Source organism: Schistocerca gregaria, chromosome 1 (assembly GCF_023897955.1).
Source record: "Schistocerca gregaria isolate iqSchGreg1 chromosome 1, iqSchGreg1.2, whole genome shotgun sequence".
Taxonomy (NCBI): Eukaryota; Metazoa; Arthropoda; class Insecta; order Orthoptera; family Acrididae; genus Schistocerca; species Schistocerca gregaria.
Genome location: NC_064920.1, coordinates 829,533,899 through 829,550,176, shown reverse-complemented (window position 1 = coordinate 829,550,176; position 16,278 = coordinate 829,533,899). Strand labels below are relative to the sequence as shown.

General features: G+C 37.0%; 1 protein-coding gene across 1 annotated transcript in view; it reads right to left on the bottom strand.

Annotated features, from left to right (window-relative positions):
* LOC126271938 (cilia- and flagella-associated protein 251-like) overlaps window positions 1–16,278 on the bottom strand; it is a 681,069-nt gene that overhangs the window by 394,463 nt on the left and 270,328 nt on the right. The window contains exons 9-11 of the mRNA XM_049974362.1: window positions 13,305–13,468; window positions 13,084–13,200; window positions 3,330–3,438 (exon numbers count right to left, since the gene is read on the bottom strand). Of these exons, the coding sequence (XP_049830319.1) occupies window positions 3,330–3,438; window positions 13,084–13,200; window positions 13,305–13,468 (390 nt within the window). The remainder of the gene's footprint in view (window positions 1–3,329; window positions 3,439–13,083; window positions 13,201–13,304; window positions 13,469–16,278) is intronic.

Genomic DNA, 16,278 nt, shown 5'->3' with positions numbered 1-16,278 from the left:
ATATTTCTTTACTATATCCACATTTTCATCATCATATTAGCTTTTTTCACCGTTGAGTCTACAACTTTCCTCTTAAGGAATTTAGTTCATCTTTAAAAGCTGCAATAAGTCTGTGCAGCAACTCGATAATTTCATTTTTATGTTTTCCAGCTTTACACACCTATCATTCTAACACACAACAACATCAAGGGAACACATCCAGAGAGAATTGTGGCCATTTTTACATGCGCTGTGCTAGTGTGAATGTGTGTGTTTTTCCTACTTCTGCAAGATAGTAGGTAAAAAGATAAAGTTCTACATTCTGGCCCTAGGCAGGTCAATTGGGCCCAACCGACTGCCATGTGATCCTCTGCCAATGGCATCATCAATTGCAGTGTCGAGGAGCATGTGATCAGTATACCATTCTCCAGGCTGTTGTTGGGTTTCCTGACCTTGGAACCACTACTAATCAGTCTAATAGCCCTCCAGTTGGCCTCACAAGGTAGTGTGCACCCAGTTCCAGTCCTCCCACCTAAGGCAAAATCTTTGGCAGTACTAGGAATCAAACCCAGACCCACTGAATTTCAGTCAGAAACAATGAACACTCAATTATATGTATATTAAATGAGTCAACAGTTATGGCCATTTTATTGTGACTTTGTATCTGTATCACTGAATGTATGTTGTGGGCATAAAAACAATGTCTCAATGGCTCCATTACTATGAAATTTAAATTATGTTGACATATTTTGTACAAGTAACAATAAAAAGCTGGGGATCAGAAACTCTTTGTGGCATTGATCACTAACACATGACAGAAAATCAACATATGACTGCCAAAAGCAACAATTCTCCAGTTAGTTCTACATAATCTTTTTAAACTATCTTGAATGGTTTTATGAAATCCAACATATTTTCTTAACAGTGGCCCAGATCCAGTGAATACTCCTACATGAGTGTCTCCACACTCACTACTGTGACATAGCAGCAATACAGCACAACATATATTAAAATTAACCCTAATTTTTTTGCACAGTCATAGATCTTTTCCATGTACTGAGTGTACAATATTATAATGTAACCTCACACCTATCCAGAAGTATCTGCCCTATAAAAACAGAGTTCATTATTATTAAATGACTGAGAAACAGCCATTCTTATAGTTATGGACATGCCTAAGGAGGCTTTATAGAGACCATATTTATTTCCCATTTTTTTCAGTCTGATAATGTCAAGAAATATGTGAAGAGCTGAAACTTACAATATTAATGCCTACTTATAGAAGATGGAAATACGTAGGTAAGTAGTAAGCATCTCTGTGCCCCTGCCCCCCAACCCCCAATTACTCAGATTGTGTTAGAATGCATCTTATAACACAATATTAGCACACATTTTTGGCTATAACTTGTTGCCAACTTGTATGTTTTCTGCCTGTAAAGCCTTCTTCCTCTAAAAGAGACATGTTTAATCTCACAAAATGAATACCTTATTTTCATTTTCAGTGAATCATGTCTATGATAAGCACTTCAGACAAAAAATTAGTTACTCACAGTCAAAACTGTGTCATACCACATCTATCCTTGATAATGGCCTCAGGTTTGCAAGGAACATTGTCAACAATGTCCTTCAGGTATACCATACCCAGCTTAAGCCAGTCACTGTTGATTACATTCTTGTACAGCTGTCAAACTGCAGAGATGCTGATCTCAGACATTATCTATGAGATTAAGATTGAGTGATTTAGCGGACCATCTGAGGTGCAATAGGGAGACTGAACATTTATCAGTCCAGGAATGGGAACTTCTTGCCCTGTGAAAGTGGCTGTTGTCACCTTTGAATATGGGGCTATCCACATCACATTAACACAAAAGTGTTGAAGAACTCTAAGTTACCAAAAATATTGAAATACACATTTTGATTTATGATCACAGTAATCTGTATGAATGGACTCAAGTCATGGTACAAAAAGTACCCATGAAACATAGCAGAACAACCTCTAACCTGAACTATGTTCTCTGTACGCTGTGTGTTAGATGCCCCATTGAGCTGTCAGTGTCATCTGGGCCTTGCATAATTTGAAAAAGAGTCAAAATATGGCTTATTGGAATATTATAAGCTTCTCTTATCAGCTGCTGTTCAGTTTCTGTGTTATTTGGGAAACTGAAAATATGCAGTTGATGTATCAGTGAGAGCAATGGCATTTTGTAGGAAATATGAACTCAAATGCCCACTGAACAGATCCCTTCACAATGTTCACTCAGAAACTGGCTGAGATGAACATGAGTTCACTGACAACAATTGACATTGGAAAGGCATGTCACTTATCTATTGTCCCTACCAATTGGATTCCTTCTACAACCATGCTCTTTTGCTGTGTTATTTGGCTGTGAATGGTACACTGTTCCTTGTAGACACATTAGACAGTCGGCACTGGCACACCAACAAATCAGGCAACCCCATTCATAGCATGAAAATGGGCACATCCAAACACAACAGCTCCCTTTCCACTGTTCTTCCATGAATTCACACCAACCCCTTTTACTGCACTGGATCCATACAACTGAGTGGCATCAACACATTACTTCACTGACATGGCTTATGTCAGTGGTGGAGGTTTACATGACTGCCTAGTACCAGTTTTTCACCCAATTCAGCTCTCTAAAGTGTACTCTCTTATGAGTGGTGAATAAAATTTTTTGTGGTAATTTCATATTACTATGACATGGAATGTGATGATTCAATGTAAAACATAAATAAAAATACAAAAATACAGATGTTGCCCACTACATAAGAGGTTTTAATTAGATTTGACCTTTGCTTAACATATATTCAAAAATATTCCAGAAAAAGCAAAAAAAAAAAAAAAACAAGTTTCTGAATGTGCTGTTTGAGGCTTTCCCAGTGCTGCATCTGCTTGATAGGTTCTCAGAAATTACACCTGCGCTGTTCTAGATACCCGACATATAAATTCGCGAGCTTCTCAGCAACGTGACAGTAGAACCTGAAGATGGCGGGCACTTGTCTCGCTGAAATATTGAGCGGTTTTTACAATATTATCCAGCATAATTCCCAGGAACCTATCAAGCAAGTTACTGATCATTTAGAGCTATGGAGAAACTAAATAAAATATAATCTCCACCTTGAAGATGATGATTCCAAGTAATATACATGCTAAAAATGAAAATAATGTCAGCTGAGACATTGATTCTCTTCTAAACTTTGGAAGCAAGAGAGAGAGAGAGAGAGAGAGAGAAATATAGAGCAGTTGAGAAAGAGGAGGAGGAGATGATGCGGTATACAGGTGATGGGAAATCGATACACTATTAACATAACAAAATACAGTAACTTACTTCTCAGGATGCACTGCCATGGATGATATGACTCCTACTGATCTATCAAGGAGAAACTCACAAGCATTCCTCATAACATTTACAAGTCCAACTTGGCCAGATTCTGTGCCTTTCATGGAAAAGAAAGAAAGGAAAAATGATTATCTGGTTACAGTATGGAGCACAATTAAGGAAATAAAGTAAAAACTGATTTCAATGAAAATTCAAAAATGTCATATAAACAAAATATGTACGTTATTAAGAAACATTAAAGTAATGCTTCAATATCTAAAACATATAAGCCGTTTTATACTATTTTACCTATTATTCATATTGTATAGTTTAGCCAGCATGGCAGAAATAAATGGCAGAAAGAAACTGAAGAAATAAAGCAACCAGTCAGTGTCAGGCTACTGTATATCTTCTTTCATTGCATGTTAATGTCATACGTGAACACATGTAGGTCATCCACTATGTCAGAACACCAAATAAAAGACACTGTATGGACCTGCCAGTGCTGTTCAGCTCCTATAAACATATTTCAGTTATGCCTCTCTCTGATCACAGTTTAAGACAATTACTTCATTGTAACTGCTGTTTTCAACTTTACAAAATGCAACTAAATGATTAAGATTACACTAAATATGTTATGTATACTGGAAAAATGCTTGATGCAATGACTGACAACTTAGTTCTCATGGTGACCAACACACCACTTCTCCATTTATCTGGTTATGTTGCCAATCAGAGCTTCCACTGTTGGTCAGATAAAAAGTATACGGACATTCATGAATGTCCTTTCCATAATTACAAATTGACAAATGTGGGTCTGAATCATGAAGGAGTGTGTAATAAGGCCATACTCGTTGAGACAGCCTTGATGTTTTAAGGAGGAATGGTTAACAAGCAGTGATGGTGCTTGCAGTGCATTACATGTCAATACTTGAAAATCTCCTCATACCTGATCTAAGAAGAAAATAAAAAAGAATAACAACATGGTGTGGCTTCAGAAATATGAGGTAACTACTTACACGGATAGTACTCTGATGGACATTTTGAGGGCTAGATTCCAAGAGTGCTTAATTTCTCACACTTGTGACTCATATGAGCCAAAAATTACAATGTTCTCGGGATATACAAGGTTTTTTTTTATTTTATTTTTTTTTATTTTTCGGGGTGGGGATACTGTAAATCAAGGGTATATGTAAATAAACCACATACAATGAGCACTGTGTTTTTGACAGTTTCAAAAGAAGACTTGCAAAGTGCACTGCAATAAATAACATCAGTCTCAAAATTCTAAGAATTTGTATTATAGGCTTTGTTCATATTGCTCGTAAAAGGAATTTGTACTATAGGCTTCATTCATACGGCTCTAAAAATGTAATATATAACATAATAAATATATTAAAAAGGTGTGTACTGACCATGGTATTATTAATTTAAAAAATTATTTTTTTTCTGTACCCTGTATTACATGGCAATGTGGAGAGTGTAACAGGAAGCCTCCTTGAGCATTACTATTCCTCAACAGTAATTGTTGATACCAGTATTATTTTTCAAATTTCGGACATGTCAATTTTATCGCAGTTGCTATTCTGAAAACTTTCATACAATTTTATATACAGTACGTTATATTTCAAGCTAAAATTCACGAAAAGGAATTAATTTATAAAATATTTTAGTTTTGATATTATATTTGATAAGTACTAGTTCGGAACGTACATTAATTTTTTTTCTTTTTTTAAAATTTTCAATCATTTTAAATTCACTTAAAATTTCTATTATTAATTATGCGATTCTGTACTGCTTACTATCTTTATTTCTAGATTCATTTATGAAATAATAATAGAAATTAATAATATAACAAAAACAAGCAGGAATTTATTTGTTAAGAAAAGTTGTACACCCTTTAGAATATAGCTATTTCCACAGAGTGTGAGGGTTGAAAGCTTGCTTCTGACATGATCGGAAGTATTTTTGTATAATAGGTGCGAACAATGCAATTTTGGCTTTGTAAATGTGAAAACCCCCCTCCCCCCCCATGAACCATAGACCTTGCCGTTGGTTGGGAGGCTTGCGTGCCTCAGCGATACAGATAGCTGTACTGTAGGTGCATCCACAATGGAGGGGAATCTGTTGAGAGGCCAGACAAATGTGTGGTTCCTGAAGAGGGGCAACAGCCTTTTCAGTAGTTGCAGGGGCAAGTCTGGATGATTGACTGATCTGGCCTTGTAACACTAACCAAAATGGCCTTGCTGTTGTGGTACTGTAAACAGCTGAAAGCAAGGGGAAACTACAGCCGTCATTTTTCCTGAGGGCAAGCAGCTTTACTGTATGATTAAATGACGATGGCGTCCTCTTGGGTAAAATATTCCGGAGGTAAAATAGTCCCTCATTCGGATCTCCCAGCAGGGACTACTCAAGAGGATGTCATTATCAGGAGAAAGAAAACTGGCGTTCTATGGATCGGAGCATGGAATGTCAGATCCCTTAATCGGGCAGGTAGGTCAGAAAATTTAAAAAGGGAAATGGATAGGTTAAAGTTGGATACGGTGAGAATTTGTGAAGTTCTGTGGCAGGAGGAACAAGACTTTTGGTCAGGGGAATACAGGGTCATAAATACAAAATCAAATAGGGGTATTGCAGGAGTAAGTTTAATAATGAATAAAACAATAGGAATGCGGGTAAGCTACTACAAACAGCACAGAGAATGCATTGTTGTGGCCAAGATAGACACAAAGCCCACGCCTACGACAGTACTACATGCCTGTATGCCAACTAGCTATGCAGATGATGAAGAAATTGAAGAAATGTATGATGAAATAAAAGAAATTATCCAGACAGTGAAGGGAGACAAAAATTTGATAGTTATGAGCGACTGGAATTCGGAATGGGGGGGGGGGGGGGGGGGGAAATACAGTAGAAGAAGAATGGGTAGCTTTGAGGGATGAAGTAGTGAAGGCAGCAGAGTATCAAGTAGGTAAAAAGACGAGGGCTAATAGAAATCCTTGGCTGACAGAAGAAATATTGAATTTAATTAATGAAAGGAGAAAATATAAAAACACAGTAAATGAAGCAGGCAAAAAGGAATACAAACGTCTCAAAAATGAGATCAACAGGAAGTGCAAAATGGCTAAGCAGGGATGGCTAGAGGACAATTGTAAGAATGTAGAGGCTTATCTCACTAGGGGTAAGATAGATACTGCCTACAGGAAAATTAGAGAGATCTTCGGTGAAAAGAGAACCACTTGTATGAACATCAAGAGCTCAGATGGAAACCCAGTTCTAAGCAAAGAAGGGAAAGCAGAAAGGTGGAAAGAGTATATAGAGGGTCTATACAAGGGCAATGTACTTGCGGACAATATTGTGGAAATGGAAGAGGATGTAGATGAAGATGAAATAGGAGATATGATACTGCGTGAAGAGTTTGACAGAGCACTGAAAGACCTGAGTTGGAACAAGACCCCGGGAGTAGACAACATTCCATTAGAACTAGTGGCAGTCTTGGGGGAGCCAGTCCTGACAAAACTGTACCATCTGGTGAGCAAAATGTATGAGACAGGCAAAGTTCCCTCAGACTTCAACAAGAATATAATAATTCCAATCCCAAAGAAAGCAGGTGTTGACAGATGTGAAAATTACCGAAATATCAGTTTAATAAGTCACAGCTGCAAAATACTAACGCGAATTCTTTACAGACAAATGGAAAAACTGATAGAAGCCAACCTTGGGGAAGATCAGTTTGGATTCCATAGAAATCTGGGGCCACGTGAGGCAATACTGACCCTACGACTTATTTTAGAAGCTAGATTAAGAAAAGGAAAACCTACATTTCTAGCATTTGTAGACTTAGAGAAAGCTTTTGACAATGTTGACTGGAATACTCTCTTTCAAATTCTAAAGGTGGCAGGGGTAAAATACAGGGAGCGAAAGGCTATTTATAATTTGTACAGAAACCAGATGGCAGTAATAAGAGTTGAGGGGCATGAAAGGGAAGCAGTGGTTGGGAAAGGAGTGAGACAGGGTTGTAGCCTCTCCCCAATGTTATCCAATCTGTATATTGAGCAAGCAGTAAAGGAAACAAAAGAAAAATTTGGAGTAGGTATTAAAATTCATGGAGACGAAGTAAAAACTTTGAGGTTCGCCGATGACATTGTAATTCTGTCAGAGACGGCAAAGGACTTGGAAGAGCAGTTGAACGGAATGGACAGTGTCTTAAAAGGAGCGTATAAGATAAACATCAACAAAAGCAAAACGAGGATAATGGAATGTAGTCGAATTAAGTCGGGTGATGCTCAGGGAATTAGATTAGGAAATGAGACACTTAAAGTAGTAAAGGAGTTTTGCTATTTGGGGAGCAAAATAACTGATGATGGTCAAAGTAGAGAGGATATAAAATGTAGACTGGCAATGGCAAGGAAAGCATTTCTCAAGAAGAGAAATTTGTTAACATCGAGTATAGATTTAAGTGTCAGGAAGTCATTTCTGAAAGTATATGTATGGAGTGTAGCCATGTATGGAAGTGAAACATGGACGACAACTAGTTTGGACAAGAAGAGAATAGAAGCTTTCAAAATGTGGTGCTACAAAAGAATGCTGAAGGTTAGATGGGTAGATCACATAACTAATGAGGAGGTACTGAATAGGATTGGGGAGAAGAGAAGTTTGTGGCACAACTTGACTAGAAGACGGGATCGGCTGGTAGGAAATGTTCTGAGGCATCAAGGGATCTCAAATTTAGTATTGGAGGGCAGCGTGGAGGGTAAAAATCATAGAGAGAGACCAAGAGATGAATACACTAAGCAGATTCAGAAGGATGTAGGTTGCAGTAGGTACAGGGAGATGAAGAAGCTTGCACAGGATAGAGTAGCGTGAAAAGCTGCATCAAACCAGTCTCAGGACTGAAGATCACAACAACAACAACAAATGTGAAAAATCAAAATACTATATGACATATTAAAAGGTGAGAAAATCAGTGTAAAATATATTTACATAAAAAATTCTGCAACAATATTTAAATTCTGCACATCCATTATGGATATTTTAGAACTGTGACTGTTTATTGAATGTAAATAAGTTATATAAAACTGCAACCAGTCACTGGTTGCAATTTTATATAACGTATTTACAATCTTCCAATTTATTTATTTCAAACCAACCATGAAGACCTGATGTTAGATTTTCAGCTTCAAGAATCAGAACCCTAGACAAGAAGAACTGGAGCCATCTCAACATGACAAGCTAAGTAAACGTGAATGTTTATTGTAATCTTCGCTCCTCTCAAGTCTTCATAAAAAACTTTACTTATTAATTACTTGGACTGGGCATTGTTTAATGTGGACAACAGATGGAAGAATATATGGGGGGGGGGGGGGGGTTCACAAGCAGATGCTTATCCAGGATTAACTGACTAATAATGAAGTTTTGTCTGTTGTAGAAATTGTTTTATTTCATTGTCTTTTGGAATTTTTGTATGAATAAATTTTCGATAATTTGGAGTAAAACTGAAGATCAAAGGATTTGTATACCAACAGTGACGACTCACTACAAATAATGATGGACTGGATCTGAAAATGAGGAGGAAATTACAACTACAACCAGGGACGTCATAAATGAAAGATAAGTACAAATTATTTTTGAAGTTCATTTGTTTGCTTGTTAAGAAAATGATTAGGGATAGAAGCAAAAGTTGCACTTGCAATTAGACATTAATAACAGTGTTAATGATATGGCACATGTATCTGAAATTGAACAGAATTATCATCAGACTTCTCATTTATGTTTTGATCAAAAGTTCTGGGATACTATGATAATTATGGTGATGCAAGTGCTAACCACTAACCAGAATGTGAGAGTAGTGAGAATTTTGTAGTAGTATGTACTAATGATTTCTTCTCTTGGGTGGAAAACAGTGTTGTTAATATATGTGAATCAGGTGATGACCTTATTGGATCTGAACTAGGTGAAATTTTTTATGTAGATGTGAATGAGAGTTGTGAAGTAACTGAGGTTGTTATGTCTGAGACTGGTGGCTTATAGCAAATGAATGCTGGTGAGGTAAGTGACTCTGATGGAGATGAGACTTGTGTTGTTAATAATGTTATTGATGAGGTAATTCTAGATGAATATGATTTTGAGTATCAGGTTATTTGTAAATGATGTTGACAATACAAGTAAGGTAAGATATATATGTGATGTTCTAAGTGAGGGTCATGGAATACCAGTCTAGTCAGAACAGTTTTTCATTAATGTCAAGCTAAGTAATGATGCAAACAGTGAATATGAAGTATCTGTGAGCCTGCAGAACAAAGGTGAACACACACTTTGAAGCTTGTTTGGGATGAGATTGATGATAACTTAGGTAAAGGTGTGTTCTGGAATAAGTTATCTGTGATTAGTCAGAATTTGAATACCAATTGGTGGAATGAAGTGATAGAGGCTCTAAGCAGGAAGTGTAATTTTGACACTAATGTGTTTTTTTGTTCCTCCTGTAACAGTGCTTTTAGTTGTGACATGGAATCTGTTCAGTGTGTTCAATCTTTATCTGACAACATGAGTAACCAGAGTAATATTAAGATACCTGTAAAGTTCATAAAACCTTGAGAAGACAGTGTGGATGTAGCATTTGATGAAATTGAAAGTGATCTTTTGTATGAAGTGCCTGACAACGGAGAGGATGATTCATATACAGTATGTTATATTTCAAGCTAAAATTTATGTAAAGGAATTACTTTGTAAAGTATTTTAGTTTCAATGTTGTAATCCATAAGTACTAGTTTTAAATATAATTTAAAATTATTTTCTTTTAGAAGCATTTGAAATTATTAATTATTTGCACATTTAAAATTTCTATTATTAATTACACATTCCTGTACTGTTTACTATGTTTATTTCTGGATTCATTTATGAAATAATAATTGAAATTAGTAATGTAATGAAAACTAGTAGGAATTTGTCAAGAAAAATTGTTAATCTTTTGGAATATTGTTATTTTCACAGAGTAAGAGGGTCATAAGGTTGCCTCTGATGTGGTGGACATATTTCTGTATAATAGGTGTCAGCAATGTAATGTCAGCTTTGTTAATGTGAAAAATCAAAATACTGTATGATATACTAAAATGTGAGAAAATCAGTGGAAAAGATATTTATGTAAAAAATTCTGCAACATGTATTTTGTTCTAACCAACCATGAGGACCTGATGTTAGATTTTCAGCTTCAAGATATGACTCCTAGACAAGAAGAACTGGAGCCATCTCAACATGATAAGCTAAGTAAATGTGAAAGTTTATTGTAATCTTTGCTCCTACCACACTGTAGGAAGAAACCATGCATAATGGGGCTGCATGGCACAGCACGTATCAAATCACAGCCTCTGTTACAAAGTACTATTGAATAAATGGCTACTACATGGAAACCACACATTTTTGGAAATACGTTCATTAGACTTTGTTTGTTCCATATCCTCTAATCAATCAATCCCTTGAGTTTGTTCATGGTGGAAAAAAATCAGGAAAAATCACTCTGTGCAACTAACTACCTAACTATACAGTTAACAGTAATGGTCTTATAAAACTCCCCTGCTGCATGGCCAGAGTTATTTTTACAGTTGAAGTTCCTTCATGTGAAGAATGAAATACAAGGATCTACATCAGAAGACAAATAAAAATTACACTGTATGGCAGGTGACATTCAAGTTGATAACCCCCATCTGTCTAGGGTGTCTACAGACACATCTTCAGCCAGGAATCTCATTGATGGAGTAGAATTGTCTTCAATGATGAGTCTGACTTTGAACTTAGCCCCTATGGTCAACAAAGATGTATCTGGGGACACACTGAACATCAGTGGGATACCAACCTGACTGTTGACCAACATACATATTGACAACCAGGAATGATGGTATGGGGCATAATTTCTTTTCATAGCAAGACTTCTTTGATTTTCGTGCACGGCACCATTACAGCACAATGGTATATCAATGATATTCTATGTTCTGTTTTGTTGCCCCTTATGGCAAGCCATCCTGGGCTTACATTTCACTAAGATAATGCATGCTCATACATTGTGAGAATTTCTACTGCTTATCTTCTTGCTTGTCAAATCCTACCTTCGCCAGCAAGGTCACCGCATCTCTCACCAACTGAGAGCATCTGGAGTATTATGTGCAGGACCCTCCACCCATATTGGGAGTTTGATGATTTAACATACCAATTAGACAGAATTTGGCATGATATTCCTCAGGAGGCCATCCAACAACTCTATCAATCAATGCCAAGCCAAAAAACTGCTTGCATCAGGCCCAGAAGTAATCTCATGCATTACTGTGTTGCTCAATTAGTGAAGCTCTTTCTCTCAAGTAAATCATCCAGTTTTTTTTAAAATTGTAATCATTTGTTTGTCTGAACATGTACATAACATCTGCTGATTTCCACACTATTTGATTAATTCCTTTATGGAGCCTTTTTTAAAGAGCGTTTCTACCAGGAACTCCTCAGTCCAATCACAAAGCTAATTTGATATTCTGCACGTTCATTTATTACTCATTAAATGACAATGTGGAATCGTATTAAAGCCTTACAGAAGCTAGTAGCTGGGAAATAGTATCTGTTGTCTTCTGGGGACAGAGTCAGCTCAGTTTCACATCATCATTGTTTTCAAAATCCAATACCTCAAAATATTTTGTTCTTCCAACAACCTAGGTAGACTGCCATTAGAAGAGGAGTAAGTACCCCATCAGTTCTAGTCAGCTTTCCTCTGTTCCATGAATTTATTAGGTTTTCTGTCCCATTGTCACTTGTTTTGATGTCTGCTATTTTACTGTTTGTATTATGACTGTAAGGAGAAAGCAAGTTACCAACTTCCTCAGCTAAAACTTTGGACAAAAGAATTTTGTATTTTGGTTTTCTCTCTGCCATCCTTTTATTCAGTGCTATTATGGTTATTGCAAGAGAAACAATTCACATCAAACTTCAGACTGCAAATGGATCACATGGAGTAATAAATGAATAAAAGTATTAAAAAATTAAAAGCTTAGTATCACTTCACATACACTTCAAGATAGTAGCTAAATTGACAGGAAACAAATGCAAACAAAATACCAAGTTGAAAATACAAACAAAATAAAAGTGTCTCCAAAAAGGATATGGGAAAGCTTCAGGAAAAGTGTTAACACTAATGAGAAAAATAAGGCAGGGAAGAACAGATAACAAAATAAGGGGAAAAAAAGAAAATTAATATTTGGTTTTTCCCTCTTAATATCAATGATTCTAAATTCTAGAAGTGGAAACTGGGTTACTAAGATACATTTGGATCTCCAAATGAAACTAAGTACTGTTCATGCTAATCTTTTCATTTTTGGTTTCTTTTCTATAGTTTTCAATTTTCTATTTACTAACTGCATCATATTTTTTGCTCTGTAATGATCTATGTTTGCCTCATTACTTCATTTTCTTTCATTAAGTATGAACTGTCCTTTATGTTATTTCTCGTTGTGTTCCTATCGTTTTTACACTATTCCTTGTTTTCTCTCCACATTTACTATTGTTTGGAACTTCGCATTGTTCCTTTTCCTGTTATCCACATCTACAGCAATGGAGGAGCATTAGAAAATACCTACAGTTTCAGATTTAAGCACACATATGAATCTGAAGAAAACACTTCTTTCCTGTTCCAGATATTATTAATACTTTTATTTTATGACTCATTTAAGCTGATAGCTGCACTTTTGGAAAAAAAAGAAAGAAAAAACCATTATAAATAGAAGACACATACAAACAACAAATTCACGAATAATGAATGGGTTTTTTTGAAGGGTTGCATCACGAGAAAGTACTTGTTCATCAAGATCATCTCCTTTTGAAATTCTGGCATGTGAGTGCTCCGATGTCCCTACGGGAAAAAATGAAATAGTAAGTTCTAGATTCCACATGTAATTGTGAAAAAAATTTAATGAGCAAAAACTGTAATCATCATTAAATAATTTCATTACTAACCTACATCAAACACAGACTGGTCTTTGAGATGGCGATAGCGTGAGCGGAGATGAAAGTTTATGCCTGTTATGGATTCAAGATTGAACTTGTGGCACCAGTAAAGGATTTTCAGTTGCTGGTCATAAAAAGAGATACGACCCTTTGTATTTCCTGTCACAACCACTCTGAAACAAATATTAATAGCACAATAAAAAGGCAACATTGACACATGTATCCATAAATAACATGAAAGTATTTGAGTTGATTATCCAGGTCATAATTTTCACTGAATGATTTGCAAATTAGTAGATATTTTCTTTTTTCAACAACTTAGGTGTTTTCTATTTGTTAAAATGTAATTGGATAAATAAAAGTTCTACTCACCAAGCAGCAGCAGGAGAATACACATATAGAGGTACTGAAATTTGCAAGCTTCCAGAGCCAGTGGCTCCTTCTTTTGGCAGAAGGGTTGAAGGGGGAGGAATAGGGATGAAGAAAAAGTACTGGTGAGGTTTAGGAAATGGCGAGAATTTGGTTAAGCTCACCCAGAAACCTCTGTCAGTGCAGACTTACCAGATGGGACAAAATGGAGAAGTGCACAAATTTTTTTAAAACTTCAGAGCTTAAAGATGGAAGACAGGGTAAAACACAAGACAGAGATTGCACACAAATTAATAAGAGTGGAAAGCTAAGTGCATTTTATGTGGTATAGGTGGGTGTGGGTGAAGGGGTGGGGTGGTAGAAAAATAAACATATCAGTAAAAAAATATAAAAAATGAAAAGAGATTGAAGAAAGACATAGTCACTGAAAAGAAATGCTGAGACCAACGAAATTAACAGAAATTAAGCAGTTGATTAGTACATTCAAGATGTGGATAATATTGTGTGCTAAGAGTATTCCTAAGTTTTTTTCTGGTAAAGGGTCTGCATGTGAAGAAATACGCTTGCTTTGAATATCAAAGCTGTATGGGAGGAAATTTATGGCATGGAAATGATGTAAATACTGTTGTTTGTTAATATGTTTAATGTGAACAGAAATGTGTAGTTGACCTTCAGTGAGGGTGACATGAACATAAACCAAAGTGACCTGGGATTCAGAATAGGAGCAAATGAAATTTAATTGGATGAATATATTTAGAGATTTCTAGAATTCTAACAGGCCACCCTCACAACGAGTCCATAGGTGAAGACATCATCAATGTATCAAACCATACCATGTGCTGACGGCTTATGGATCCCACGAAAGCCCCCCTCCAAATGATCCATGAAAAGGCTGGCATAGTAAGGAGCCATCCTGTTCCCTATTAGTAAGTACAAAGTTGATTAGTGTGAGCAGGGAGGAAATCATAGATTTGGAATCTGGTGGGTGCGGACTGAGGAAATATTCAGTAGCAGACAGACCATGTACATGGAGGATGTTGATACACAGGGAGATTTCATCAATGGCCACAAGCAAGGTATGTGGTGGGAATGAGACGGACACAGATTTCACATGATCTAAGAAATGGTTAGTGTCTTTAATATAGGAGAGATGTCTCTGTACTATAAATTGGAGGTGTTAATCAACAAAGGCAAATACACACATGGTGTATGCTTTGAAACGAACAAATATGAGATGGCCACAGCAATTGGGTTTGTGGATTTTAGAAAGAAGGTGAAAGGTGGGGGAGGGATGGGGGGTTGTTTGGGTGAGGTAAGAAGTTCTGTGGATTGAGGTGCTAGTCCTTGTGAGGACTTGACATTTTAAGGATGGACTGTAGGTCAGTTTGTATCACAGACATGGGTTCTTGATGGCAGATCTGTATGTAGAGGCATCAGACAGCTGGTGGAGACCCTCTGTTATGTATTTCCCTCAGCCAAGTACCACAGTTGTCCTTTGTCTGCTGGGAGGATAATGATGGGGTCATCAGTTTTTAGGGAACAATGAGCCTGAAGTTTACCAGAGGACAGGGTCATGTTGTAGAGATCTGTGGAATGGTTGTGAAGCAATGCTGGATGTTTGTAATTCTTGGAAGGCTTGGAAGAAATGATTTTGAGGAAGTGGTTGTGTATCAAGTTGGGATCATGGTTGGAGCTATTCACAGCAGGATCCAATGTCATGTTTTCTGTTGGAATGGTTTTGGGGTTGGGTTGCAAAAGTAATATTTCCAGCTGACATTATGTGTGAAGGAAAGTAGACCCTTCACCAAAGCAGCATGATTAAATCTAGGTTTAGGGCTTATAGTGAGACCTATGGTAATACTGAAAATTCAGGAGGGGGATATAGTCAAAGTGTCTATTAATTGTTGATAGTTGAAATATACAATGAATGATGGTACCCCTAGGGGAATGACAGCAAGGAACAGGAAAGGACATCAGGTGCATGCAGGAGACTCATCAACATGTTGAAGAGGCTATTCCAGAAGCACTTGAGGGAACAGGGTGAAACCAGCTTCAGATTCTGGCACAATTGGAACAAATGATGTCTGTGTTCTGACTCTGATGTCGTAGTTTGGTTATTCCAGCTACTGGCAGAGAAGGTTGAGAAGACCAGCCTTGTGTAAGAGGTTTCAATGAAGCTCAAATTCTGCAGAATTTTCCCCAGAACTGATCAGGCCCATTTGATTCTGAAGTCTGAACTAGGGACTTGAAAGTTCCTGTGGCAAGCTAGGCTGCGACTTCCTGGACTTCTGCCACCAGATTGAGAGCTGTAGGGTCTCCCTAAACGGGTTTGCAAGATGGGTTTGGGCGAGATTCAGTATCACGGGTAGGCATAAAATGATAATTGGATCCTTCTACCACCCACCGGAATCATCTCCTGATGTATGTGAAAACTTTAGAGAAAACTTCAGTTCATGTGCACTACACATCAGAGGCTGCTACTCAGGTGGCTGACTGTGTGTAGGGTGCACTCCAGTGTTTTCTAGATTAGGCAACTCTCCATCCAAATCAGATAATGATAGCTGCAGGGACCCAGAAGTATCAGTGTAATAGCAAAAGAAATGCCTTCCATAGG